Raw genomic sequence first — 26,060 nt, 5'->3', positions numbered from 1 at the left:
CGGTGGGAACAGGAGAGAAAGCTGGCGGCTGAGTGCTGACCACGACGCTTTCTCCTTGCAGACATGCCCCTCCCACGGGCCCAGTCTGGGACCACGGACGACAGTATAATAAGCAGGTGCCAGGAGTGGGGTCTGATCTGTGCAGGCCCTCTAGGTTCACTCACCAACCAGGGAGGCGCTGGGAATAAGTTTTAACAGCCAAAATCCGGGACCCACGTTTAGAGCAGGAAGCCTAGCTCCGGACTATAGGCTGAGTGTTGGACGTTTATTCAAAACAACAGCCTATACAAGACATCTTTAGAGCAGGGGCTGTGGGTCGGAGTGGACCCTTGCACCTGCCAGCAGCTCCACCTCCCGGGCCCCCTCGGACTGTCCTTATAGCCCATAAGAGTTTACTTGGGCAGACAGCACAGGAAGCATCATACAGGTACAGGCTCAGTCACAGGGCATTAGATGAAGCTCTTCTACCTGGAATGATTGGAAGTTGGCACAGCGGGCTAGTCTGTCCCTTTCCCCATGGGAAGTTCTGCCTCCACTAAAGTTAAGGCCACCCGGATGAAAGCAGGGTCATGTTGAGGGACCCAGCAGAGACCTGGGAAGCATGAGGTGGGTGTTAAGTCGGGCCTGGGAAGGGAGGAGAGATTGGAAGCGGTCTGATTAGGATAGAAACTGATGATCTTGGTTCAGCACTCCCCAGATGAGTGCAACGTGACTGCAGCAAACTTGGAGCCTCCCAGAAGAGGACAGTGCTCCCACCAAGGGGATGCTCTTAGCATAAGACCAGACCAAAGAGACCAAAGCAACTCCACAGAAGGGAAGGTCTGCTCAGGTCTGCGGAGCAGAAAGTGAAGGAAAGTATCCCTGGGCCCCAGGGCCATCTCAAAGCAAGGAGCTGAGGACCTGACCCACCCCTGGTCCTAACTTGTGGGTGTGTTAAGTAGGTAGTGAGCCTCCACTTGTGTGGGAGGTCACAGCTTGGGGAATTTCCACTTTTTGGCTGGGATGGGCCTGTAGAAAAAGCTGGAGAAGGGTTAGGGCCAGCTGCCAGCAAGTTTCCTTGAGTCCTCTGGGCCCCTCAGGGCTCTCACAGCAGACCTTTCCTGAAGGGCAAGTGCCTCCTAGGCTGGAGTTCTGACCTTGGGGAAAAGGTGAAACAGTTTGGCCAATCGCACACCCACTAGCATGCACTAGGGCCCCTGAACCAACCACGTGGGGAGGGGCTGGGCCCACAGGGTCCAGAATGGAAGGTGGGGGACACTGGATGCTGGGTAGGGTGAGACTGGAGGCACAGCCCCCAGGGTCCATGGTGTTCCAAAGTCCCCTGAGTTACGTGTTCAGCTGATGTAGACGCGGTGGAAGTCGTGGGCACCAAAGGCAGCGTTGCACTTGGGGCACTTCCTCTGGCGGGCCTCATAGCGGCCCCGCACACACTCGAAGCAGAAAACGTGGAAGCACTTGGTAAGGACTGCATCTTTCTTGCGGGTGTTACAGCAGGGGCAGGTCAACCGCGCCTGGGCCGGGCAAAGGCGTCAACTCAGGAACAGTCCTGACAGTGCCCAGATCCCAAGCTGACAGCAAGAGGTGGTTCACTCAGACCACCCCACAGAAGGCTGCACCTAACTCTCATGATAGCCCTGGGAGGTCGGGATAAGCACTTTCCATGTAAGGAAACAGGCCAGGGAGCCCAGGTTTCAAAACTAGATAGTAACACAGTCTAGACTCTAACTTAGGTGGTGATGGCCAGTGGTCACAAGTCCCTGCTAAAGGTCAATGACCCACAGGCTCCAGCCTGAGCTCCTCTGCACTGGGGTTTCATCCCTTGCCCCACTAGCCTTCTTTGGCAAAAGCCCAGTCCTGGCTTAAGCTGACTGTTTACCTTCTACCTGCTAAGTAACAGCTGGGCATGGCAGTGCCACTAGAAATCTGCTGCTCTCAACCCTCAACTGGGCCCATCCCTGGTGCTGCCCAAAGATCCTGCTGTGGGTCACTTGATTCATTTCTCTCTATGGAGGTTTTATAAATCTCTCTTTATCTTGCAATTTCCCACCTGCCGAAAGGTCTCACCTCCTACTCCAGATAAGAAATTCCCTCCACGCAGCATTCCCAATAATCTTCCTCTGTCTTGCCTGAAATCCTAGCCCAGTCCACCACCTCAGCCACTCCTCACAAGTATCACCCCTTCTCTAGCTCTCAGAATCCTACCCACCAGCATTTCACAGTCTCCACAGTCTGCAACTTCTCCAAAAGTCTTTCCCTTCTCCCCTTTCAGCTGTCTCCACCCCTACAAGGTCAAATTGCTCCCAAAAGGTTGTCTTTTTACTGACTCACCCTCGGTCCTTTCTTCACTCCAGGTGAGAGTCTAGGTGATCTGACCTTCACCTCTACCCAACAACCATTCCCAAGACTGTCAAACACAAAAGGTATCTTTCATCACTTGCTTCATGTGCCTTCTTGGCAGCTCTGAACTCACTCATCCCTGCCTCCTTGAAACTCTTCCCCAGTCATCTCCCTCTACATGGCTCTCCTTCCTTTATTTTTTCTTTTTTTTTTCTCCTTCCTTTTTAAAAAAAATTATTTATTTAATTGTGCTGGGTCTTAGTTGTGGCATGTGGGATCTAGTTCCCTGACCAGGGATTGAACCAGGACCCCGGAATTGGCAGTGTGGAGTCCTAGCCACTGGATTACCATAGAAATTCCTCCTCCGTCCATTATTTAAGCTTTGAGTTGCTCAGGGAAAATGACCCCTGTTTCGTCTCATGCCACAGGCCCTCCCTGGGTGACCAGTTCCACGTGGCTTCTGCCTTCGCCTCTGCTGACAATCCCCCAAAGCCTCTGTCTTTCACACCAGCCCTTCTCCTTTGTCCTCCCAGACAGCCTCCCAAGGAGTCCCACGAGTAAGTTCCTCATCCTCAATATCCTTGAGACGTCACTCTCTAGTCTAAAACCCTTGGATGTGTCCACACTGACTACTGAACAAGCCAGGAATCTCAACCTGGCTCACTAACCTTTAGGATCTGACACTGCCCAACACCCCCTCCCCTGCCCCCCAGGTTGTGACTCACCAAAGGCCCCTGTTCTGCCCTCTTAGCTGCCACTGCCCAGCCGTGTCCTCCAGCACGTCTCCCTTAACTAGCAGCCTCCACCTCTACCTCTCCCTTTGCTGGGATCCTTCCATCTCCATTCTTCATGGCCAACCGTGACTCACTCTTCAGTTTTCCTTTGGAGGCTATTCCTTCGGGAAGTCGGCGGACTGTGCCCCCCTCCCCCCTCCCCCCCAGGGCTACTAAGGGCCTCCCCTGACTGCTCCAACCCCTCTGGCCTCTGCCATCACACTCATCATCACTCAGAGGAAATAATTACTTGGCTGCCTGCTTCGGCAGACTGTCAGTTTCAAGAGATCCAAGACTAGGTATAGGTCCCAGTCCTCCCACACCCAGCACTCTATCTGGCGTGGAGTATGTGTACCACACTTGAGAGCTGTCTTGATTCTCCACAATGGATTCTGCCCAGGTTTTGCTATCCTACCTTATTTCTGGGTTCCCCGGACTACCCCCTGGAGCTCTCACCAACCCCCAATCTGAGATTTCTCAGGTTTATGGAGCACAACCTAGTTCCACAGCCCTACCTTGTATTCCTTGATCTCCTCCTGGAGGATTTCATCAGCGTCTGCATAAACTTCCACCTTCCTCTGCTTCTCCAGCTTGCGCCGCAGCCGGGAGATGTCCTCCTGGGGCAGGAGAGGGGGGAGGTTGAGTGCAAGGGTCCTCAATCCAAACCTGCTGACCACCCCCCGCCTCCACCCCCTGCCAGCCACACACCTGAGCCCTCTTGAGGTTGAAGCTCTCTTTCTCCCGCGCAGCCCGGCTCTCGGCCAGGCAAGGTTGGATCTCTCGCAGCCGTGTCTGCACATGCTCCAGCTGCACCTTCAGGTCCTCGGCCAGTTGGGCTGCTTCTACGGCCTGAGGTGGGTGGAATGGGGAGGAGGGGCACAGTTGGCCTGAGCCTGCGGAGTCAAGCGTGTGGAGCCATGGCCCACAGATGCTTATGTCAACTGTCCAGAGGTTCCTGCTCTTGGGATAAGTCCAACATCTTCACTAGAACTGATTCTGTCTCCTGACCCCACCAGCCTCACCTAGGAGGTGAGGCTCCTCATTCCCAGCACTTCTGGCTCCTCACCTGCATAACCCTCTCTCCTGTCTCTAAGCCTCCACAGGGTTCTCTGCTCCCCTCAACTCCCCCAACACACAGACTTTCTCTCTGCAGCTCTCTGAAGCCTTAGCTCAAATGTCACCTCCTGAGAGAGGTTCTCCTGTTTTTCTTTCATACACTTCTATTTCCTTCGTAAGACACGCTGTGAGTTTCCTGGCAGCCACGTGGTTAGGATTCCGGGCCTTCGCTGCTGTGGTCTAACAAGCCATGCAGTGCGGCCAAACAAAAAAAGACATGCTGTGATCTGAAACAGTGTTCCTTAATCTGTGGGATTATTGGCTTGCTCTCTGCCCCTGGAACCGGCCACTCCCAGCAGAGGTGTTCTGTTCTTGTGATCTCCCCAGCACGCAGTGTAGGTCCTGGTACACAGCAAGAGCATGACTAACACTGCTTAAACGAATGAACCAAGCAGAGAGAAGTCCAGGGGGAGAAAAAAGATGAAAGTCAATGTTAAGCCTTTACCATGACCTGGAGGAGTGATGTCATTCCTGACTCTGTTCCCCTCAGAAGAACAACTACCACGAGCTAGAGACGTTTCTTAAGAGTTAATACAACTATGTGACAGAAACAGGTAAACAGTGCAGTGGTCAAGACATGGGTTGTGGAGTCAAGAAGACCCAGGCCCAAATTCCACTTCCACTCTTTCTTGAGCAAGTCAACTACCTCCCTAAACCTCAGCCTTCTCCCTTACAGAAAAGCAGATAACAACAAAAACTGTTGTAGGATTATTTTAAGGCTGAAACATGACCCAACAGGGAAAGTCCTCAGCACAGGGTCTGGCAAACATTAAGTGTCTGAGACGTGAACGGGGCTGTGTAGGGGAGCAGAGCCAGGCTCCAGCCCAGGTAATCTGCCTCACCTTCCTCTTGTTGAGCTCCAGGGCCTGGCTGCGTAGTGTCAGCTCCTTCTCCACACCCCCGAGGCTGCCCTGCAAGGCTCGCTCTTTTTCCTCCAGCTTCTGCACGGTCAGCAGCTGGGCATCCACCTGAGGACAGGAGTGGGGACTCAGTGCTGGGGAGCCCCTACCTCTCCAGTTCCACCCTAACAAGCCTGAGGCAGCCCTACCTGGGACTTGAGGCCAAGAACCTGCTCGCCAAGCTCGTCCTTCTCCTCCCGCAGCAGCTTATGAATCTGGTTGGCTTTGATCCGCTCTGACATCAGCTTGAAGTTGGCATCATCCTTTTCTCTCAGCTGCTGGAGCAGCCGCCCGTTTTGCTCCTGCATGTCCTCAAAGGCCTGGCCAGTCACATCCATCTCTGACAGCAGGGCCTCCTCCTCCTGCAGCAAGTGGGCAGGGGCAAGATGGAACGTGGGAGATGGACAAGATCAACTGTGGGGAAACCGCAGGAAAACACGGCTGTACAAAGACCCACAGAGTGGACCCAAGTCATGCGCTAGTCCAGGAGGTTTAAGGAATGCCAACATTCAAAGCTGGGGGTGGGGTGGGGTGGGGGTCGCACCTGCTTGGTGGCACCCAACTTGCGCTGCAGGTGTTCAATCTGCTCCTCCGCCTGACGAATGCGCCGCAGGGCATCCTCATCCGCGATCTTCTTGCTCTCCCTCCGATCCCTCTCCTCCAGCTCCCGGATGCGGCCCCGGAGTTCATCGACCTATAACCACCAGGAGGGAGCTCTCTCATCACTGCTTCCTGCTGACCCAGGGCTTGAGTCTGGTTACTGCCCCCCCCGCCCTGGGGCAGCCTTTCTGCACATCCCACGGACCCTATCTGCCCTCACCTCAGCCTTGGCCTTGCGTTCCGCTGCCATGAGCTGCACCTTATCCCGCTGTTCCTTGGGCGCAGACTTATACATGTCCAGCAGCAACTTCATCTCCTTCTGGCTTTCCTGGGCCTTCCTGGGGGAGGCACAGGAGGAAGGCTGGGTGAGTAGAGCTGGAGGCCACTGGGCAGGGGTGGGAGGGAGAAAAGAAAAGGGCCTCACTTGAGCTCTACTCGGAGACCTTTGAGGAGTTCTGATTCCTTCCTCTTCGCCTCTTCCACTTTGGCCTTCTCCCGATCAGCCCTTGAGAGAGCCGAGGCTACAGATGGGGGTCCCAGAACAGGCCCTTCTCGCTCCCGAAGCTCCCGCTTGGGTCTGGCCTCAGGTTCTCGGCCCCGGGAGGAGGGTCCCTGGGCCCCGGGGGTCAGGGCCTGGGTCTCTTCCTCAGAGGGCACCAGGTCTTCCTTCTTCGCTGACGATGTAGTAATGGCAGTGCCAGGCATGGAAGCCATCTCCTTTCTGGTGTCAGGGGCACCAACAGGGCCTGGCCCACCCTCTTCTTTCCCTGGGACTGAGGCACTGAGGCTGGAGTCCTCTGGGTGACCCAGGCTGGGGATGGAGTGAGTAGAGCCACTGGCCTGAGCCCGGAGCTGCAGAGCAGAGAAAGAACAGGGCTGAGGTGAGACATGCTCACTGGGGCCTAGCCACGGCCTTCCCCAGGCAGCCCGCTCCTCACCTTGGCAATCTCGGCCTGCACTTCGCGCAGTTTCCGCTTGTATCGCTGGGCATCCCCCTTTAGCTGGTGGTTGTGGTTCTGTAGGCTGCTGATCAGGTGGCGCATCTCGCGGTTGATGGGCCCTGGAGGAGTACAGGAAACCAAGGTCAGACTGGTCCCTGGGTTAGGGGCCCAGCCCCTCAGTGAGGGGAGAGGCAGGGCAGTCACTCCCACTACAAGGAGAGGACAACTGAAGCCTTATACAGAAAGTGAGCTCAGCAGATAACTGAAGAAAATTCACCCAAACGTAATCTGATGCTGTGTGTTATTTCTGCTAATGCAGATTTCTAAAACATTTCCAGATTTCCTTCAAAGGAACACATAACTGTAAATTCACAAAAGTAAGTTAGTCCACTTTCTTTAGCTTTTAAACAAATGCCACCTTCTTAGTTTCATCTCCCTGGCATTTCTCCTAATACCTCCTTATCTTCCTTCCTTGCTTTACTTTGCTTGATATACTTGTCACTACCTAACATACATGTTCAATTTTTTCCTCCTTTGTTGTCTGTCCTCCCTTCCTGTAACACAGCTCCACAACAGCAGGGATTCTTTGTATTTTGTTCACTGGTTTAATTCCAAAGCTTAGAACTGAGCCTGGCTCAAAAGAGGTGTTCAATAAACCTTTGTATAATGAACTAGTAGAGATGTGCCCTAAAGGCCAGAGAATCACGGATGGGGCTGACAGCTCCTGTTCTGGCAGAGTCAGCACCATCAGCCACCTCAGGCGGCTGTAAGCCTCACTGCACCTTTGAGCCATGTGATGGGGTCCCCATTTTCCACAGGGAGATGAGGCTCTGTGAAAGGAAAGGACTTAACCTCTGGACAAGCATCTGGCCACACCAGGGCCCAGCAATCCCACAAAAGGCCCCACCTCGACCTTGTCCTTGCCACATACCCGCCTGCTCGTTGGCCGCCAGGTTCTGTTCAAATTCGATGCGCAGCATCTCGTACTCCTTGCGAACCTGGGCCAGCGTGTCCTCCAGCTGTATAACCTCGGTGCGTAGCTTCTTCTGCAGCCCCAGCTCATCACTCTGTGAGGTGAGGCATTAAGGACCCACAGAAGCCCTGGGCTCATGTTAAGCCCACCCTCAACCTCAAACCTCAGTAGCTTAGGAAGAATTTATTTCCAAGGGATCCCTGGCAGGCACCCCGAGCTCTGACACCCTTGACCCATGAACAACCTAACCCAGAGGGCCTGACCCTTACCCCTGTTCCATGGGCATACCTCCATGTGCTCAATGTGCCTCAGGTGGGAATTCTTGGTGGCCAGCAGCAGCCCACGGGCCTCGTCCAGCTGGGTCTTCACTTGCAGAGACTCATTGTAGAGCAGTGAGAACTGTGCCTGCAGCATCCGGTACTCCCCCGTCTCCCGAACCACCTCCTCGGGAAGGCTCCGCAATGCTACCTAGGGGCAGGGTATCTGAACTCACTCAGCAAGAGGAAGAAGAGCTCAGGGAGAGCCCACCCTGCAGGCTAAGGCCTTCCCAGCCCCAAACACAACTCACCTTGAGGCGCTCATTGGTCCGCACGGCCCCCTGAAGTTCGGCCTGCAGCTTCTCCAACTCTGCCATGCGGCTATTGGCCAATTCCTGATTTTCCTCCAACTCCGCATTCAGCATTTCAAACTGTGGAGTGGGGAGGTCCGTGGGAGGCAGGGCCAGGGCATGAGGCATGCGTCCCTCACAGCCCCACCATATGCTCTGCCCAAGCTCCCCTATGTGGAGCAGTGATGGATTCTGAAGGCCCAGGGACAAGCCAGACCCAGGCACTTTCCTAAGTGTTCCTAGCCAAGTAGGAGAAAATGTAATATTGCAAGGTCAGTGCTGGGAACCAAGGCTTGTATCTGACAGGGGGTCAGGGAAGCCTTCCTGGAAATCCTGAAAAACAAGCTGAGGAAAGGAGGACAGGGAACAATGACTCTACAGCACCAAAAAAAGAAAAAAAGAAGTTCAGTGACCAAGAAGTGAGAGAGCAAAAGCAGGACAGGGAATGGGACAGTTGCAGCAAGGCCCACAATGTGAATGCCAAATGACTCCAACACAACCAACACCTCTTTCCTCAGTGGTACTTTTAATCCCTTGGACAGCAAGGATATTCAACCAGCCCATCCTAAAGGAAATCAGTTCTGAATATTCACTGGAAGGACTGATGCTGAAGCTCCAATACTTTGGCCACCTGATGTGAGAACTGACTCATTTGAAAAAGACTCTGATGCTGGGAAAGATTGAAGGTGAGAGGAGAAGGGGACGACAGAGGATAAGATGGCTGGATGGCATCGCCAACTCAACAGACATGAGTTTGAGTAAACTCTGGGAGTTAGTGATGGACACGGGGGCCTGGCATGCTGCAGTCCATGGGGTTGCAAAGAGTTGGACACGACTGAGCAACTGAACTGAACTGACTGACTTTTAATCAACTGATATACAATTTACCTACTTCCTGTTAACTCCCCCAACTAGAACTTATGTTCCATGATAGGTTTCTGTTTTGTTCTCCAAAATAACTGCTTTCTACAGAGTACCTAACATTCAGTATTCAGCAACTATTTACTGAATATAGATATGAAACAATGAAACAAAGAACACTGTAAGTGACAAGAAAGACCTCCAAGACCACAGCTGACGTTTGTCCTTAATTCTAAGGGGGAAGTTCAATGGTACAGTAGAGAAAAGGCTGCGGGAGGGACCAGGAAGAATGCTGCTGCTCACCTTTTGCATGCTGAGTGTGATCTGGCCCCCCTGGAAGCCTGAAGAGCTCCCAGACACATAGTAGCCAGAATTGAGCTGTGGAGAGAAGAGATGGACATATGGGCGTGGAGAAGAGAAGTTAGGGCCCCAAGTACTCTGTTCAGGCTCCATCTGACCCAGCGCCTGAATCTCACCTGCTCTAAGGCTTCTGCCAGGTGCTTATTAAGTTTTTGCTCCCGCTTCCGCAACTTCTCAATGTCCCACTGCAGGTCCTCTACTGTCGTCTCCATCTCCAGCACTTTTGTCTCTGCAGATGTTACTTTATCCTGGAGCTCAGAGTACTGGGGACAATGAAGGGGACAGAGGCTAAGATGACAAACTTGGCTCCCCGAGATCCTTGGGTGTCCAACTAATCCAAACCCTGTCCTGGTTCCAACCCCACACCAAAATCCCAACTCCCACCTCCAATGAGATGCGGTGGTGCTTCTCCTGTAGTTGGGTGGCCAAGTCCTGTAGCCGACGATTCTCACGGCCCAGCTCCCGGGTACGTGCCCGAGCCGCCTCACCGGGGGGCTCACTGTCCCCTGGGAAGGCAGGGCTCAGGTAAGAGCCAAGTCCAGGGCAGTGGGTCAAAGTACTAACTCATTTTGGAGTCTGCTATGTGCCCAGTGTGATCCACCAGCTGTCTTGCCACTTTCTCATGACACAGCCAGGAGTCTTTATCCTCAATGTACAAAGGAGGAACCAGCTCAGAGAGGAGAGCCATGTGCCCAGAATGCCCAGGAGGGACTGACAGAACTAAGGCTGGGCCCTTGCTGCTATGCCTTGGATGGATCAGTAACTGCCACTAAGATTTGTGAAAAGTGCTCCCAAGAGGTCTCCAGCCCCAAGGGAGGAGGACCCCTCTCCCAGTATCAACAACAACTTCCACCCATCTCTCTAGACCTCAACTCCAAAAATCAAAGCCAGATCCTCCACTGACAGTTTAACCTGAGAATGTGGCTGATTTATCCCCCGGGGAACTGTGGCTGCCTCTGGGCTAGGGACACTGAGAAGGGGATACCATGAAGAGGTAAATGGAAGCTGGGGCACGTCTGGGGTGGCAGCATAAAGAACTAACCTCGGCTGTATACTCGCTGACAGAGTTCTTCCACCCGGCGCTGCAGGCGGTCAGAGGCCTCCACGACACGGGACACAGCTGCCTTTGAGAACTCCATGCGGCCCTGCAGCTGCAGCTCCACCTCCTCACTACTGCTTGCGCCAAGGGCCACCACAAAAGCCAAGGCTGGCTCACTGAGAGGGGGCCGCAGCTGCATTGGCGGGGGTTCTGGGAGGGACGGACAGACCCTCGTGAGGACAACAGCAACAGTCACCACCACTCTGTACCAAGTTTCAGACTGAGCCCTTCAGCACTCTATAGCTTACTCAATCAACATAACCAACACCTGCAGTACTGTGTTATCCCCATCTTAAAAGTGAAATAACAGAAGTTCAGGGAGGTGATGTCCCTAAGGCCAGAGAGCTACCAAATCACTTGCTCAGGGAAGCCTTCTCTGCCTTCCCCTATCTAAACTAAAGTGTACACATACTAACTCCCTTTCAGCAGCCCCCCTTCTTTCTTGTGGTTTTAACCACTTCCTTCCCTAATGGTTGGGGCAGTTATCTCTTGTTATTTTTGTTTCCTCCAAATCTACAACAATGCCAAGTACACGGTCAACATTTAATACTTTTTTGAACTACAGATGTCAAGATGTGAATTGTACTGTTAACCATATCACTCAGATGTCAAAGCCTGTGTTCTTACCCACTGCCCTTGCAGCCTAGATATGAAATCAATTGTCTGTTAGCAGGCGGGGAATTTGGCAGTCTAATATCAAAGTCCCCTCCTCTCCAGGACCTTTCCGAGAACTTAATTAAGCTTCCCAGATCCTAGGGTTCTGGCCCTACCCCTCAGCTCCGAAGTCCCTGGCTCTGTGAGAGGGGTCTCATCACGTGTTGGCCCCTCCTGGGTCCCAGGTGCCTCTGTCCCTGAAGACAGCTCCCCCTGGCTCTCATGGTGTCGGAGAAGGGCTTCCACAGTTTCATCCAGCTGAAGGGAGAAAGCACCAAAAATGTTATGAATCCCTCAGGTGCTTCCCAGCCTGATACTCCTTTCCTAGTAGAGGGATCTGAGGATTGGAAGCTGGATCAAGGCCAGATCTTCGAAAGAGCGGCATCCACCTGGGCCCAGTAGCGATTGACAATGAGGAGGGTGGCGTCATCTGTGGCCTGCCGCTTCTCCAGCTTCTCAATTCGTTCTCGGAGTTCGTCTTCACATGCCTGTCTCTGTTCCAGCCGCTCTGCAAGTTTCTTGTTCTTGAACTGCAGAACCTTGAGGTCCATCTCCTCCTACCAAGGAAATAAAGGGGCCAAGAAGAGGGTCAAGCAGGGCCCCAGAACCCAATCACAGAGAAAGACAAGAAAAGCAAAGGCAACGGAAGGGAGTGGGGAGCTTCCCCAGATGAACTGCCATTAGGATTTAACGAAGCTCAGACACCCACAGAGAAAGCGTCTCGGTTGTGAGGCGGGTCATGTTCTTCTGCTTCTGCCTCTTCCTACTTAAGTCTTTGACAAGCCACACGCCCTGTGGGAACCCGTTTTCCTATCTGTAAAGGGAAGGCTGACGTCGTGTCCTCGGTTGCCTTCAACACAGCGTTCTGTAAAGTGGATCTTGCTAAGCCTGGGGAATTGGGAGTTAAGTTCAGGACGATGTGGAGGGAAAACAGATGGGAGTTCTATCAAGTTTTGAGGACTGAGGCAGGAACCCACGAACCGTGGAAGAGATGCCTCCCAGGCGAATGGGCTCTATAAGCGTGGTGGTGGTCTTCTCCTCGCGGCTCAGCTTCTTCTCTGGGGGCCCCGAACCCCCATCCCCAGCGGCGCGTTTGTTGCCGGGCCCAGACATGGCCGCGGCAGCGAAGAGAGGAGCAGGGTCTCCCGAGGGAAGTCAGGCAGGCGAAGGCTGCACTCCTGTCACCTGCAGAAGACAGAGCGCAAAGATGTGGAGGCGGCCGGAGCTTCGCAACCACGCAACTCTCCCTCACCTACCAGAGGGTCCCCGCCCCGCCGGCCCTGAGCCCCTCACCGGCAGCAGGATCAGCCCACGGGCGCCATCTTGGACTCCACCGGACGTCACTGGCCTCCCTAGCAGAGCGCAGGCGCCAGGGGCAGTCCCGGATGTGGCGAAATCGTCTTCATTTCCTGTTTCTATTGGTCTCGCTTTGTCCCGCCTCTCGGGTCTGTATGGGTTTCTTTCCGAACCCTCTTCTCTCCGTGATTGGTCAGTAAACAGTTCCCATGGTAACCGATAACACAAGACACCGCCTGCCCCAGATTAGCAACTTTGAAAGGAGGCCATGAGGGCGGGGCTTGCATCTTATTACGCACGCGCACTCTCTTCTCACTGATTGGAGGGAGCCGTACACTTTCTCCTTGGCTCCAGGAATTCCCTTAGCAACGGTCACCGTTGAGACGAGGGAGACGCCGCCAGCGGATTGGCTGCCCCGGGCATCTCTGCAACGCAGATTGGCTGGAGCATAGATAGAGGGCCAGGCCTTGGCAGTGGCTGCCTGAGAACCGGCTGTCCCAGAACCGAGTCGAGACAGATCCTGTGGTGACCCCCAGCACAAAAGAGCGACAAGATGATCCGCCGGAAGTCCAGCCAATTTCAGGGACTAAAAATGCAGTCGGAGCTTGTACAGCACTACGAACTGCGGCGAGAACCCGAAAGAGACCTCAGCTCATTGGATGAATTGGCCACGCGTATGGGAACAGGTGTGCGGACCGAATCCGGGACCGTGGCTTCGGTGGATGTCGATAACGATCCTGCAGCCAACTTGTTCCCGGTGAGGATGGGACAGTGATCCGATCATGGATGTTTAAAAAGGGCTCCCCATCTGGGGAGCTATGTTATGTTTACTAAACATAACCCGACGATATGTTTACTCAAGTTTAAGTTTCCCCGGGCTGCCTTGGTGAGGAGGCAGAGGTGTGTGACCCCGTTTGTTAATATGCTTGTGAATAGTACTTAGGGATGGCTGAAGCCCAGCCCGCCAGCATTGCTCCTCGGACAGCATCTTGAGCAGTCCTCAAGATGAGAAGGCAACTTAGCGCGTTCTTAGGCCGGTAGAGATTCGCAACGGGTCAAGAACTAGGGGCCAGAAACAACACAGCCCTGCCTTTCCCAATTCGCTTTCTCTCCGCAGCCGCCGCTGCCCCAGCCCCGGATCTGTATATGGTGAGTATGAAGAGTTTTGGGGGAAAGTTACCCTTCACACTTCTATTATTTCCTTAGGGCTTGCCAACAATCCTGTCAAACAGCGCTGGTATCCCCATTTTACAGATGAGGAAACTGAGGCCCAGATATGCAATTACCTAAGATGACTATAAGCCAGGTCTCCTGCTGTACCAGTACAAAGATAGAGTGTGAGAAGAAGGTAGCCAAAGACTGAGAATGTAAATGTATCATTGCCTCTATGGAGCATTGTACAAATGGGGACACCGAGGCTCAAGAGGGAAACTTGCCCAGTTAAACAGCACAGGAGAGGCAGAAACCAGAACTTAAGTTTCCTAACTCTAGGTTTTATAAATGAAGAGGATTCTAAGATTTCATTTAAACGACACCTTCCATTTACAGAGGGAGAAAGTGAGGCCCAGAGAGGGAAGTGACCTACTTAAAGTGACACAGCAACTTAGTGGAAGGGCCAAACCTCTAACTCGGGTCTCTTTGTTCCCAGTCCAATGTACTCACCACCACAGTCATATCATCAAACTAATGCATGATAGACACCAACACATTTTCCCTCTTTTCCTATGACAGGAAGTACCTGGACATCCATTCCATGCACAGGCTGGAGAAGACAGCCAGCACTGAGGAGATGAGGGAGTATGGTGGGGGCGGGGGGGGGGAGCGGAAGGAAGAGCTAGCTTTGGGGGACAGCTGAGGGGGAGGTGGGCTGGGAAGGCATGAGGAATGCCTGGCTCCAAAGTCTGTTGTGCACTAGTGTGGAGCAGGGAAGGGATACTCTAGTTGTCACTGATTCCTTCCTCTCTCCCTCCCAGGGTGCTGGCTGAGCTGTTGGGACTAGGTTGTCCTGAGAAGAGCCTGCGGGATGCCATCACTCTGGACCTCTTCTCCCATGCACTCATCTTCTGCCGCCAGCAGGGGTTCTCCCTGGAGCAGACCTCAACAGCTTGCGCCCTGCTCCAAGATCTTCACAAGGCCTGTATTGGTAAGAGGAGGGGGCTCCCTGATGGCCTGAGTCCAGGGCAGAGGAGGAGGAGGCTGGCACAAGTGATCAGGGGAAGTAACAGCAGGATTACCACCTGGAATCTTTGTTCTGTCATCACTAACAGAAGTTATCACACACAAGTTACTTCACCTTTGAAATTCTCTATCTCCTGATCTATAATCAGGCTACCACACTAAGGTTATTAAACTGTTCCAAGAAATGTTATCTGTAATATGTGTAAATATATGCACAGTGCTCAATAAAATAGCTCTTTATCCCTGAAACCCATTTTCTACAGAATGTTTAATGAGAGCTAAATTATGTATTTCTTGCTTTACTGTCACTTCCACTGGAATATACACTTAAGGGCAGGACCTTGTCTGTCTTGTTTAGTGCCTAGAACAGTGCAGAGTGGGTACTCAATATTTGTTGCCTAGATCTGTCTACTTCTAAAGCTCATGATCAGTAAGTAGCTGTTGAGTGAGTAAAATGAATGATTATCAGGGAGGGGACTCAATGTCACATCTTGCTTTCCCTCCCAGAAACCCCCCTGGGCAACGTGGAGGAATGTTACCGCTACTTCACCAGTGTTCTTTTTTGCCATGGAGTCAGGGTCAGTTTCACTCTCCCCATCCCCCCACCCCCATAAGGTCCAGCCCAGCCTCCCACCCTCTCTCACACACATTACCCTTATCTTCCTCTGAAGGCCCCAGTGGGCTCTTACTGCTCCTGGACTGCCAGGCACTTGTAGAAAAGGTGATGGTTTCGAGAGGTGGTGAGTCCTCTAACTCCCAATCATCTCCACAGCGCCCCCCTTTCAGTATTGACCTCTTTAAGGAGGAACAGCTGCTGGCCCTGGCGGATTATGTGGTGAACACCTACTTCCGCCACTTCAAGCTGTACAAATATGTCTTCACACCTCAGGTACTGGGCTAGGGGCTACAAGAAGCCTCCCATTGTCTCCCCTCTTTCCCCAGTGCAGTTGATTTCCTCCCTCTTCCCAGGTGCGGCTGGATCTCTCTTTGACTTACACGGGGCTAAAGCCACCCAACCTCTGGTCAGAGGATGAGACAGGTAAGGGAGAATACCGGGGCGAGAGCTGGACTGCACTGGGACTGGGGCTGAAGCCTCCTCCTGCTTCTGGCTTACAGAGAAAGAAAAGGGAGGAGAGGTGGAACAGCAGGGAGTCATCGAACAGGAGGTGGAACCGGAAACAGTGATCCAGCCAGAGCCAGAGCCAAGTGAGGACCTGGAGGGGCTGGGGCTCCCTGTGACTTCAGGCAGGTGTGAAATGAAGGGTTTAGATCATATCAGGATTTCAGATTTTTCGTTTTAGTCATGGTATCCTTTCTCCAAATGATTCCTTATGGAGAATGCATGTTCCAAGATGCAACAAAATAAAAGCACAGCTGCTGGGGGTGAGGCAGGAGCTCCAGAAAAGGATTATAAAACCAACGACAGTAACAGCCAGAACACATCTGGCAATACTATGTGCTAGGCAGGCCTTGTTTTAAGCATTTTATATATATATATGTTGCCTGTGCCAAGTGGCCTGTGGAATCTTAATTCCCCAATCAGGAATTGAACCTGTGGCCCAAGCGGAAGGAAGCATGGAGTCCTAATCACTGGACCACCAAGGAATTCCTGCATTTTACACATATTAACCCATTTAATCCTCTCTCAATCCTAGTTGCTAGGTGTTATCACTGGATTTTACACAGGAGTAAACTGAGGCATAAAAATGTTCAATCACCTGCCTGAGGTCACACAGCTGCTAAAGGAGCAATTGGGAAATGCAGCATACATAAACCCTCTGCCCATCTTTCTCTTCTAGAAGGGCTGGCTAACATTTCCTGAATTGAAGAAACACTGCCACCTGGGTCACTCCTGGGGTAGTCCCCCTTGAAGGTCCTGCATGCCTGGTTAGGGGGCGGTCCCACAGCCCCACGGCCTCTCCCCTAACCCGCCCCTTTCTCCCCACCCCTGCAGGCCAGGTCTCCATCCTCCGAGCCTACATCAAGACCCAGATGAATAAGGAGCTGCGGCAGCTCCAACAACTAGTGGAGGAGCGGCTCAAAGCCAGTGAGGAAAGGCTCAGCAGCAAGCTGACCACCCTCGAGCGGCCCCTCCAGCTACCTCCAGGCAAAGGCAAGAACAAGATCAAGTGACTCCCTGCGTTTTCCCCAATAAAGGCCTGGGCCAAAGTGGCCCCACCACGCCCTGCCCCACCCCCTCCTGAGCACCTTCTGAGCTTCCCTGCTGAAGCCAGACACCAGACACAGGGGACTGGCTCTCTCTGGTGTGTAGCAGGTTTTATTGCATACGTGGTGCAGGCAGCACAGATAAGGCCAGGCGTGGCACCCTGGGTGGCTCTCTGCCACCCCAGCTCTGATCTCAAAGCCCTGGCCAGCGGGGGTAGGTGTACCACACTGGTCTCTATGATAGTATGATTGGTGGTGGGCCTGGTCAATGGTGGCCTGTGGCCAGAGCCCAGAGGGGCTGGAATGATAAAGATCCTTCTCTTGAAGAGTTCTGCATCCTCCGGGATGATGTGCTAGCCCAGCACTAGCATGGCCTCATCCTCAGCGATAGTAGCCGAGTCCCCCTCCTCTTCAGGGCCCATCATGGGAAAAGGCCCCGGGGGCCGGTGCTGGAAGAGGGCTGCCCGGTTCTGCTGCTCACCCTTCTTCACCCAGTGTCCGTACAGCCGGAAGGCACAGTTGTCGATAAGGCGCCGCACTGGCCGCAACGCGTAAGGGTCCCTCAACAGCGCACTCTTGGTCAGTGGCCGGACACGGTGGGCGCTTAAGGCCACCCGTCCAGCAGCCAGCACGGTCCACACTGCCACCTAGGAAGGGGGTGGTGTGAGCTCCACTGGCACAGTCACCATAAGAAAAATCCTGAGAAGAGGAGCAGGCCTAGACCCTGACACGCTCAGGCCTACCCGAAACCGCTGGCGGGGGGTGAGGTTCCAGGCTTGGCTGCCTTCACAGCGCTCAAAGAATGGGTGCTGGAGGGCTTGCTCCGCTGTCAGGCGCTCCACAGGATCCACCTGCAGCAGCCTGGAGATCTAGGGGAAACCCCAGAGCATGAGAAGCAGCTCTTGGGCCTCTTTCCTCGCCCACTCGCAGCCCCAGCTCACCAGGTCTTTCACAGTGTCCGAACGGTCGTCCCACTCAGGTGAACTAAACTGGTACTGGCCCTCCATGATCATACGTAACATCAGGATCTGGCGTCGGTGCCAGAATGGTGGGGAGCCCGCCAGGAGTGTGAACAAGATCACCCCGCAGGCCCAGCTGAGAAAGAGGAGTAGGGAGGGGGGGACCAGGTGATAAGCAAAGGTGTTGAAGAAAGAACAGTACACAAAGGAGGAAGGAAGGTGGGGGGTGATGGGAAACTCACAGATCGACCTCCTTGCCGTAGCCTGGGTGAGTTTCATCCATGGAGCACTTAAGGATCTCTGGTGCTAGATACCCTGGAGTCCCACACAACTCTGGGGAGAGAGGCCTGAAATGGATGGGGTGTCACCAGCCCCCTCAAGGACCCTTCACACCAGACCTCTGCTGGAGCCTCACCACCACCAGGGCCACAAGTGTTCCCATCCTGCACCTGCCAGCCTTCTGCCAAGTCCAGTGTTAGAGCCTCACTCTGGTGAACGAGTACCTACCAAGGCTCCTGGTGGCCTTCCTGGGAAAACCTGATGTTTTGGTTGGCTTCAAAGCACTATCCAACTGTATCATTTGCCTCCTCCACCAACCCTCACCTCACACAACTTATTACCATGTTTTATATACATACACACATAGAAAACAGAAATTAAATCTTTTCTGCATTCCTTTCTGCCCAAATCTAATCCTTCTCCTAGAATCTCTACTTCAGTTAGTGGAACCACCACTCAACCCAGGGTAGTGTGTAGGAATATAGGATTTCTTAAGGCACATTCTGGGTATGTCCTTTGTTGAAAACCCTTCCCTGGCTTTCCATCATGGGCTCAGGGTCAAGTCTAGATTCCGAAAGCACAAAGGCTTCCATGACTTGATCAAAGCCTGTATTTTTACTTTTTTCTATCATTTCTGGCACCAGTTCTTCCACTCTAGCAGTTGCACACTGTGATCCATGGCACACTTCCAAGAGGTCTTAAGAGGCCTGAACTGAGAAACTGACTTTCTCGGCAAATTCCTTCCTAGACAAACTATCTATTGAACACCTACTGTGTGCCAAGCACCATACTAGACACAATGGCAAATTCAACGTGCCCTTAGCAAGCTCACCATCTACCAGGAAGCACATAAACAGCATAAGACGTGTATTATGGGGAAAGATTTAAGTGGGGGAGATCTAAGAGCAAAAAGTGGCGGTTCTACCCTGACCTGGAGCTTTCAAGTAAAAACTGAATTACCCAAGTCAAGGGTGATGGTGGAGTGGGCAGGGGCAAAAATGATTCAGAATGGAGAAGCGTGTGTGGGAGCCCAAGGGGAGAAAAATCTCTGCATATGGAAGATGTGTAAGTCCACAGAGTAAGAGCATGACTCTGGAGTCATACTGCCCAAGTTCAAATCACACATGACTTTGGGCAAGTCACTTCACCTCATTAAGCCCATTTATAAAATAGAGACAGATACTATTTCAGAGTTGTTAAGAGGATCTAGAGAAACAAGCCATATAAAGACTCCACATGCTGCCTGACTCAGAGCAAGTGCCCACTGAAGGTGGTGGTGGTCCAGCTGCTCAGTCAAGTCCGACTCTGTGATCCCATGGACTGAAGCCCACCAGGCTTCCCCGTCCTTCACAATCTCCCAGAGCTTGCTCAAACTCATGACCGTTAACCAGTGAAGGTAAGCTGTTAAGAAGCCCAGGGCAGAGCCACCGAAGGAGAGGAAGTGGCCTATTAAAGGCTCTGGGGAGTCCCGCAGTTGAACTTTGTCTAGTTTGCCACTTGCATTAGAAATGGTTGTCACAACAAATGTGTTAACGTGAGGGGACCCCGAGTCCCCAGGCATCAAGTGAGCAGTGCTGTCGGGCCACATCAGACTCCTCAAGGCACTTGAGCAGGACACCGTGGCCCTGCCTCTGCCAGACCCCAAAGGTGCAGCTGAGCCCTTCTGTCACTGTGTGCATGCTGTCACTTCAGTCGTGTCCCACTCTTTGCAACCCTATGGACTGCAGCCCACCAGGCTCCTCTGTCCATGGATTCTCCAGGCAAGAATACTGGAGTAGGTTGCCATCCCTTCCTCCAGGGGATCTTCCCGACCCAGGGATCGAACCCATGCCTCCTGCATTGGCAAGTGGGTTCTTCAGCACTAGAGTCACCTGGGAAGCCCTGCTGTCCCTTGCTCCCTCTCTTTTTCTTCCTATGACAAGCCCGGCCTCCCCAGGCCCAGGTCCGAGCCCCTTCCTCTGTGGGGCCCTACATCTGAATCGGTGTTCCTTCCTCCTGGCTCTCTGGCATAGCTCCCTGCCTGCTGTGTGCCAAGATCTGTTCACTCCATCTTCCCCACGGCAGGGAGCCCACACCCATTTGTACCCTAGGCTTTGCACCCAGCGGGTAGCTGGCAAGCGCTGACTTTCCGTGGGACCCAGTTCTCAGACCCGGCCAACTAGTCCCAAGCCTGAGCCTCCATCCCTCCCAAGCCCCTCAGAGCACCAGGTCCCCTCACCTCGAAGCTTCTCGCCAGGTTCCAGGTGGCAGGAGAACCCAAAATCTGAAAGTCGGATCTGCATATCGTCATCTAGGAGAATATTCTCGGGCTTCAGGTCTCGGTGTACAATGTTGTTGTTGTGGAGAAAACTCACTGCTTCCAGCAGAGACCTCATGATGGACCTGGGGGAGGCGCAGTCTCCTCTGCTTCTCTCTGCCCCGCCCCACCCCCTGCTCATCCCAGGGGCTGCAGGCTCAGCCATTACCTGGTTTCTTTTTCTGAGAGGGCCACCTTCTCTGTGAGATAGTCAAACAGCTCTCCCTTCCGCATCCTAAGGGACAGGAGGGGTTTGGAGATGGGTGCACCTCACAGTGGAGGCTGAGAAAATAAGTCAGTGCTCACAACAAATACCATGGAAGAGGTAAGTCAAGGAAGATCCCTCTATAAATAAATGAAAGGGTCTTGAGACAAAGCCCTCCAAGAGTGAACCAGATGCCAGGGGCAGTTTGGTCCAATGTCCTGGCGGTCATAATCTCTGCACTGTGGGATGTCCCTGGTAGTTCAGCGGTTCAGACACTGCTTCCAGTGCAACAGCTGCAGGTCTGATCTCTGGTCAGGGAAACAAAATCTCACAAGCCGCATAGTGTGGCCACATTAAAAAAAAAAAACCCTGCATTGTGCCACAAGGGGGCTATTTTAGCAAGAATAAATTATCATTTACAGGAAGTCCCTGTTATCTGACAATATACTAAAAAAAAAGCCTTTTGAAGTGAACCTGTTTAGAGCATGGGCCAAAATTTCACAGTTAATAGCAGCAAGAAAGTTGAATAGGACTTGACTTTGAATTTTGCTTACTTTATGTTCTCTTTAAAAACTGAGGTTATAATTGCAACTCTGTGTCAATCCTTGAAATAATACATCAGGTTCTGCAACAGTGTTGCATGGTGAAGCAGGCACTTCCTACTTGCCCTCCACTTTTGCAGAGGTCATTTCTGTCTGAAGACTTTGTAAATTTCTCCCAAGTGCCTCTCTTAAACATCTGGTATCCAAACCATTCTCTTTTGAATTTCCTTTGTAACTGGTTTGCATTATAGCACCACATAATATCTGACATTCAGATTCAGACCAACCAGAAAAAGAATCAATGGGCAGAGAGATTCCAGTGGAGGGTGTTAAACACTGGAAGACAGGTGAGGGAAAAGTCTGTTTATAAGTGGTCAGCTCATGAATGAACACCTTCCTCTTAAAACAGAGTCTCATGAAGACCCTTTATATTTAGCTGGTCACTAAGACTCTTGAAGAACTTGCCTCAATCAGGCACCTAGAAAAAAGGGCCCACGCCCTGGGGTGGCAGGTCTGAGCCGGAGCAGAGGAAGGTGTGAGCAGGGTGGTCTTCAGCCCACTGCGCTGTAAGGCTGGGGAAGTGCAAGGAGGAGAGGAAGAGGCTTTTCGGTCAGGGAGGGGGGATACTCACAGGTCAAACACCAGGAACATGAAGCTAGAAGACTCGTAGGAATCGATGAGAGTGACTGGGGAAAGAGGCAGAGAGGCAGAGAGACAGAGATGGAAAGGAGCAGATGCACACCAGAGGGCCTTTTCCACCCTGAGGCAGCAGGGGGCTGTTCCTGGGAAGGAAGGAGAACTGGAGGAGGCAGGAGGGGCCCAAAGGCTGGCCACACTTTGATGAGGTGCAGCGGAGCCAGCAGGAAGGGAGCAGAGCGTGGAGGCAGTGCTGGGGCAGGTGGGTGGTGGGCTGGGCTAACAGGAGTGGGGAAAGCAGCCTCACTGATGTGGGGGTGGCCGGCGACCTGGCGAAGGATGTGCGTCTCCCGCCGCGTGGCCTCCCGCACCTCCTCCAGCTGCTCAGGACTCAACCGCTCGGCTGTCACCTCCATGATCTTCACCGCAAACTCCTGGCCAGTAGCACGATGAACGCAGCGGCGGACCACAGAGCTCACTCCTCTGCCAGAGTCGGACAACGCACGAGTCAGGGCCTCCTGCCCTCTCGTTTCCAAGCAGAGTGGAGCGTTGGCAGCCTCACATCCTCTGAGCCAGACTCCGGAGACCCAGCTAGACAAGGTGACTTCCTGAGGAGCTCACCTTGGCCTACGGGAGCTTCATAGCAGCCTCAGTCAGAGACCTGGGCACCCAGCAAGGAGCGACATAGAGCTCACAGGGCGGGGGGCAGGTGTCCCAGGTTCCAGGCTCTGCCACTCCCCCTGGAGGTGAACCCAGACACCGAGCCCCCAAACCTGCCCTATGCCCCTGAACCCAAGGAGAAGGCAGGAAGAAGTGACCCAAGACCCCCTTCAGATTTTACCCACTTCCATGGTTACCCCATCTAAATCCCAAAGTTCCCCTACAATACCTCAGGTGAAATAAACATTGGGCCATTGACTGGAAGACCAAAGGTGAGAAGCAGATCTTGGGTTTAGGCCCCAAATTTGCCACTGATTAACCTCTAAGTGACCCCCTGACATAAGGTCTCTGGGCTCCCACTTCATTGGCTCTGAAATGTAGCCAACAACATCCTGAAGGGATGCTGAAAGGCATTAATGAAGTACAGACAGGAAAGCCCATTTGGCTTTGTAAAGACAAAGCCCCTAGGAGACTTTCTTGGTGCTCCAGTGGTTAAGAATCCACCTGCAGCCCGGCAGGCTCCTGTCCATGGAATTCTCCAGGCAAGAATACTGGTGTGGGTAGCCACTTCCTTCTCCAGAGGGTCTTCCTGACTCAGGGATTGAACCTGGGTCTCCTGCATTACAGGCAGATTCCTTACCATCTGAGCCACCAGGGAAGCCCTGCCCACCCCTTAAATGTAAAGACTTTCCCAAGATCCCATCCTTGGCCCTCCTGTCCTCAGGCTACATACACTCTCAGTAACCTTATCCACTTCCATGACTTCAACATTCATGCCCAGATGCTACCCTCCCCTCCTTTTCTTTGGCTACATCAGACAGCTTGTGAGATTTCAGTTCCTCAACCAGGGATTGAAGCTGGGCCATGGCAGTGAAAGTCCAGAATCGTAACCACTAGACCACCAAGGAACCTCCCCCCACCCCTGCCCCTACATCTCCCTAAATCAGGCCAACATGTCTTACTGAATGAATTGCTTCCTGAGGTCCTAGAGACATCCTTCTGTCATCATGACCTTGTGAGTATAGTCTTAACCACTGAACCCCAGATGGGTAGCCCCTCTTTCAACTTGTCCCACTCTTAACACACTCTGGGCACTATAATCTTCTATTGCTTTAATTGGCTCTTTGCTGCGCTGAGCCTTTACTACCCTTCCCTCTGCCTGGAATATATCCTGCCTCAGTGTATCATCTGTTCATTCTCATCCTTCAAGTCTCAGCTCCATTAATTACTCTTGTTCCATCACCTTATTTATTTTCTCCCTAGCACTTACACTGAACTTGTTTTCATGTTTACTGTCTCTCTCCACCACTCAAATATAAACTCCAGGAGAACAGAAATTTTATAACATGCAGGATGTGGGTCTCACATCTCCAGTGCACTCAGCACATTGTGCATGCTTTGGAAGCCCTGATGAATAAACATATTAGTCACTGCCTCTACAAGTGAAGCTTTCCTTCTATATGATGCCTGCTGAACTCCTGTTCATCCTTCAAGACCCAAGTATCACTCCTTCTGGGAAGGTGTGGTTTTCTGAGACCCAATAGCACTTTTTACACAGCCTGATGCTACTTGAATGTTCCTGTGTCTCTTTCAGTCACTTTACTTGGAGTAGCTCCAGTGCATATATAGTCCATGGGGTCGCAAAAAGTCGGACAGGACTAAGCGACTTTCAGTTTCACTTTCCAGGACATAAACATCTCTTCTAACCTCCCCATGTTTACCTTTGGGTCTGGCAAACAGTAGGCGCTTGAATTATGTTTGTTGAACACATACATGAATGAACTGGTGAAAAAATAGGGGCTGACTCAGAAAAAGAGTCTAGTCACCAAATGTTTCTCCACTCACCACTGAACCTTCCCATTTAGAACTTTCCAGGGAAATGTAATGGAGAAAGAAACGGCAACCCACTCCAGTATTCTTGCCTGGAGAATCCCATGGACAGAGGAGCCTGGCAGGCTATAGTCCATGGGGTCGCAAGAGTCGGACACGACTTAGTGACTAAAGCAAGCAAGCAAGGAAAATGTGTATCCTGGCTAGGACCTGACCTTTCTGGACCTCTGTTTCCCTAGCCGTGGCCTTACCTGCCAATGACGTCCTTAGGGTCGTACTTCTGGTAAAATTCTTTGGCCGCAGCCCAGTCGGGCAGCTCATCCTCTGGGCCCACGTCCAGTGTCATTCTGAAAGAGGTGGGGGCCTGTGAGGAGGAAACGGAGGGCAGTGAGGGCAGGGAGGCCCACAGGCTCTGAGAGGACGCACATCGCGACTCGCGGAGGCGCAGCCCTTGTGGCTGGGGAGCCAGGATCCTGGGGGATGGGGGCGGGGTGGGGGAAGGATCGGGACTGGGGAGACCCCAGGAAAGGGCCTTAGGGATTGGGATGGGGTGGCAAGGCAGGGAGGGGCGGGGGAGGGGAAGGGAAAAGGTACAGAGGAAGAAGGGAAGGGACACCCGGACGGGCGGCTGTTGCTGCGCAGCCGCACTTGGGCGGGCTCTGGGAGGGGGCGCAGGGTCTCGTGCCGGCTCACCAGCGGGGGCGGAGAGAGAAGCCAGAGTTGATCAGAGGCTGCCCTGTCGCGGGGTTCGCCCCTAGCCTCTTACCTTACCCACAGGCTGTGCCGGCGAAGACCTCAGGCCCCGCCCCCATTCTGTTCTCCAATGGCCAGAGTCACCCAAAGACTGACGTTCAAAAATCCTTCGGATTGGAAACTGGTAGTCCAATAGGAAGCCGAGAGTCCCGAGGCTGGCCCGGGAGTTCGAGCTCTGAGTTATCTAAGGCTCCGACGCTAGGGCGGGGCTTCAGATACGGCCAATCAGGGCACGGTATCTGCTGGGACCAGCAGAGGGCGGAGCTTGTTCAGCAACAGGGCTAGAAGCCTGAAAACAGACCCGGAAGTTAGCTTTACCGGTAAGAGTCACCTCCTGGTACCTGATACGCTGGCCTCCTTGGCCTTCCGATTCCCACCCGGATTTGGGCATGGTCTCCTCAGTCGCTCAAAATCACTGTCTGAATTTGGGTGTTAAGAATATTAGCAGCCTGGTCCAAAGCCCCTGCTTTGAGGGGCTGACTCAACCCCTTAAAATGTTAGGCGCACGCAGCCTGATGCTGAACTTGGCTACTTGTATGAGCCACGGCCTTTCAGCCAGAAGAGGCTTTCTCATCCTGTGGATGCTCTGACTCGGATACCTCCAAATCCCTTGCTGTTCAGGGACTCAGGCGAGTCCGACTCTTTGCGATCCCATGGACTGCAGCACACCAGGCTTCCCTGTCCTTCACCATCTCCCCGAGTTTGCTCAAACTCATCTCTTCAGTTGGTGATTCCGAAACCCTAGTGCTATCTGGAAGACCATTTTTTCCGGTTTCCCACCACCTCCGCCCCAAAGCCTTGAGGAATATCACCCTTTTAAAAAGTATTTTTATTTATTTGGCTGCGCTAGATCCTAGTTGTGGCACGTCGGATCCTTGGTCTTTGCAGCATGCAAGAGCTTTGTTCTGGGGCATGTGGGATCTAGTTACCTGATCAGGGATTGAATTTGAGCACACTGCATTGGGAGTATGAAGCCTTAGCCACTGGATCACCAAGGAAATCCCTCGCTCTCTGTTCTAAGCTTACCAGGTTATCACTCT

The 26,060-nt window shown here is 52.9% G+C and overlaps 3 protein-coding genes across 4 annotated transcripts; 1 reads left to right on the top strand and 2 right to left on the bottom strand.

The window, feature by feature from the left end:
- Positions 1-251: 251 nt before the first annotated feature.
- On the bottom strand, positions 252-12,631 carry RNF40 (ring finger protein 40). The gene is made up of 20 exons (XM_043455576.1): positions 12,514-12,631; positions 12,202-12,405; positions 11,610-11,777; positions 11,337-11,478; positions 10,510-10,716; positions 9,852-9,973; positions 9,584-9,730; positions 9,411-9,485; positions 8,208-8,327; positions 7,928-8,107; positions 7,598-7,733; positions 6,664-6,785; positions 6,150-6,577; positions 5,946-6,063; positions 5,670-5,819; positions 5,275-5,487; positions 5,069-5,194; positions 3,819-3,959; positions 3,626-3,727; positions 252-1,511 (listed from the first exon to the last, which is right to left on the bottom strand). Exons 2-20 carry the CDS (start codon positions 12,331-12,333, stop codon positions 1,335-1,337), a joined length of 3,006 nt encoding a protein of 1,001 aa, XP_043311511.1. The 5' UTR covers positions 12,334-12,405; positions 12,514-12,631; the 3' UTR covers positions 252-1,334.
- Positions 12,632-12,978: 347 nt separating this feature from the next.
- On the top strand, positions 12,979-18,698 carry CFAP119 (cilia and flagella associated protein 119). The gene is made up of 9 exons (XM_043455584.1): positions 12,979-13,273; positions 13,634-13,665; positions 14,248-14,313; positions 14,490-14,659; positions 15,202-15,272; positions 15,467-15,583; positions 15,664-15,733; positions 15,811-15,900; positions 16,649-18,698. Exons 1-9 carry the CDS (start codon positions 13,070-13,072, stop codon positions 16,825-16,827), a joined length of 999 nt encoding a protein of 332 aa, XP_043311519.1. The 5' UTR covers positions 12,979-13,069; the 3' UTR covers positions 16,828-18,698.
- PHKG2 (phosphorylase kinase catalytic subunit gamma 2) lies at positions 16,955-25,241 on the bottom strand. Of its 2 annotated transcripts, none has more exons than XM_043455583.1 (10): positions 25,034-25,241; positions 24,519-24,631; positions 22,085-22,260; positions 21,773-21,827; positions 20,564-20,629; positions 20,317-20,480; positions 18,062-18,152; positions 17,802-17,955; positions 17,604-17,729; positions 16,955-17,507 (listed from the first exon to the last, which is right to left on the bottom strand). In XM_043455583.1, the coding sequence occupies exons 2-10, from the start codon at positions 24,611-24,613 to the stop codon at positions 17,214-17,216; spliced, it is 1,221 nt and encodes a 406-aa protein (XP_043311518.1). In that variant the 5' UTR covers positions 24,614-24,631; positions 25,034-25,241; the 3' UTR covers positions 16,955-17,213. The 2 variants fall into 2 exon arrangements, with proteins under 2 accessions (XP_043311518.1, XP_043311517.1); XM_043455582.1 differs by having other exon boundaries at positions 24,961-25,068.
- Between the last annotated feature and the right edge of the window lie 819 nt (positions 25,242-26,060).

This window comes from Cervus canadensis, chromosome 32 (assembly GCF_019320065.1).
Source record: "Cervus canadensis isolate Bull #8, Minnesota chromosome 32, ASM1932006v1, whole genome shotgun sequence".
Taxonomy (NCBI): Eukaryota; Metazoa; Chordata; class Mammalia; order Artiodactyla; family Cervidae; genus Cervus; species Cervus canadensis.
The sequence above is the reverse complement of the archived record's forward strand: the minus strand, read 5'-3'. Positions and strand labels throughout refer to the sequence as shown.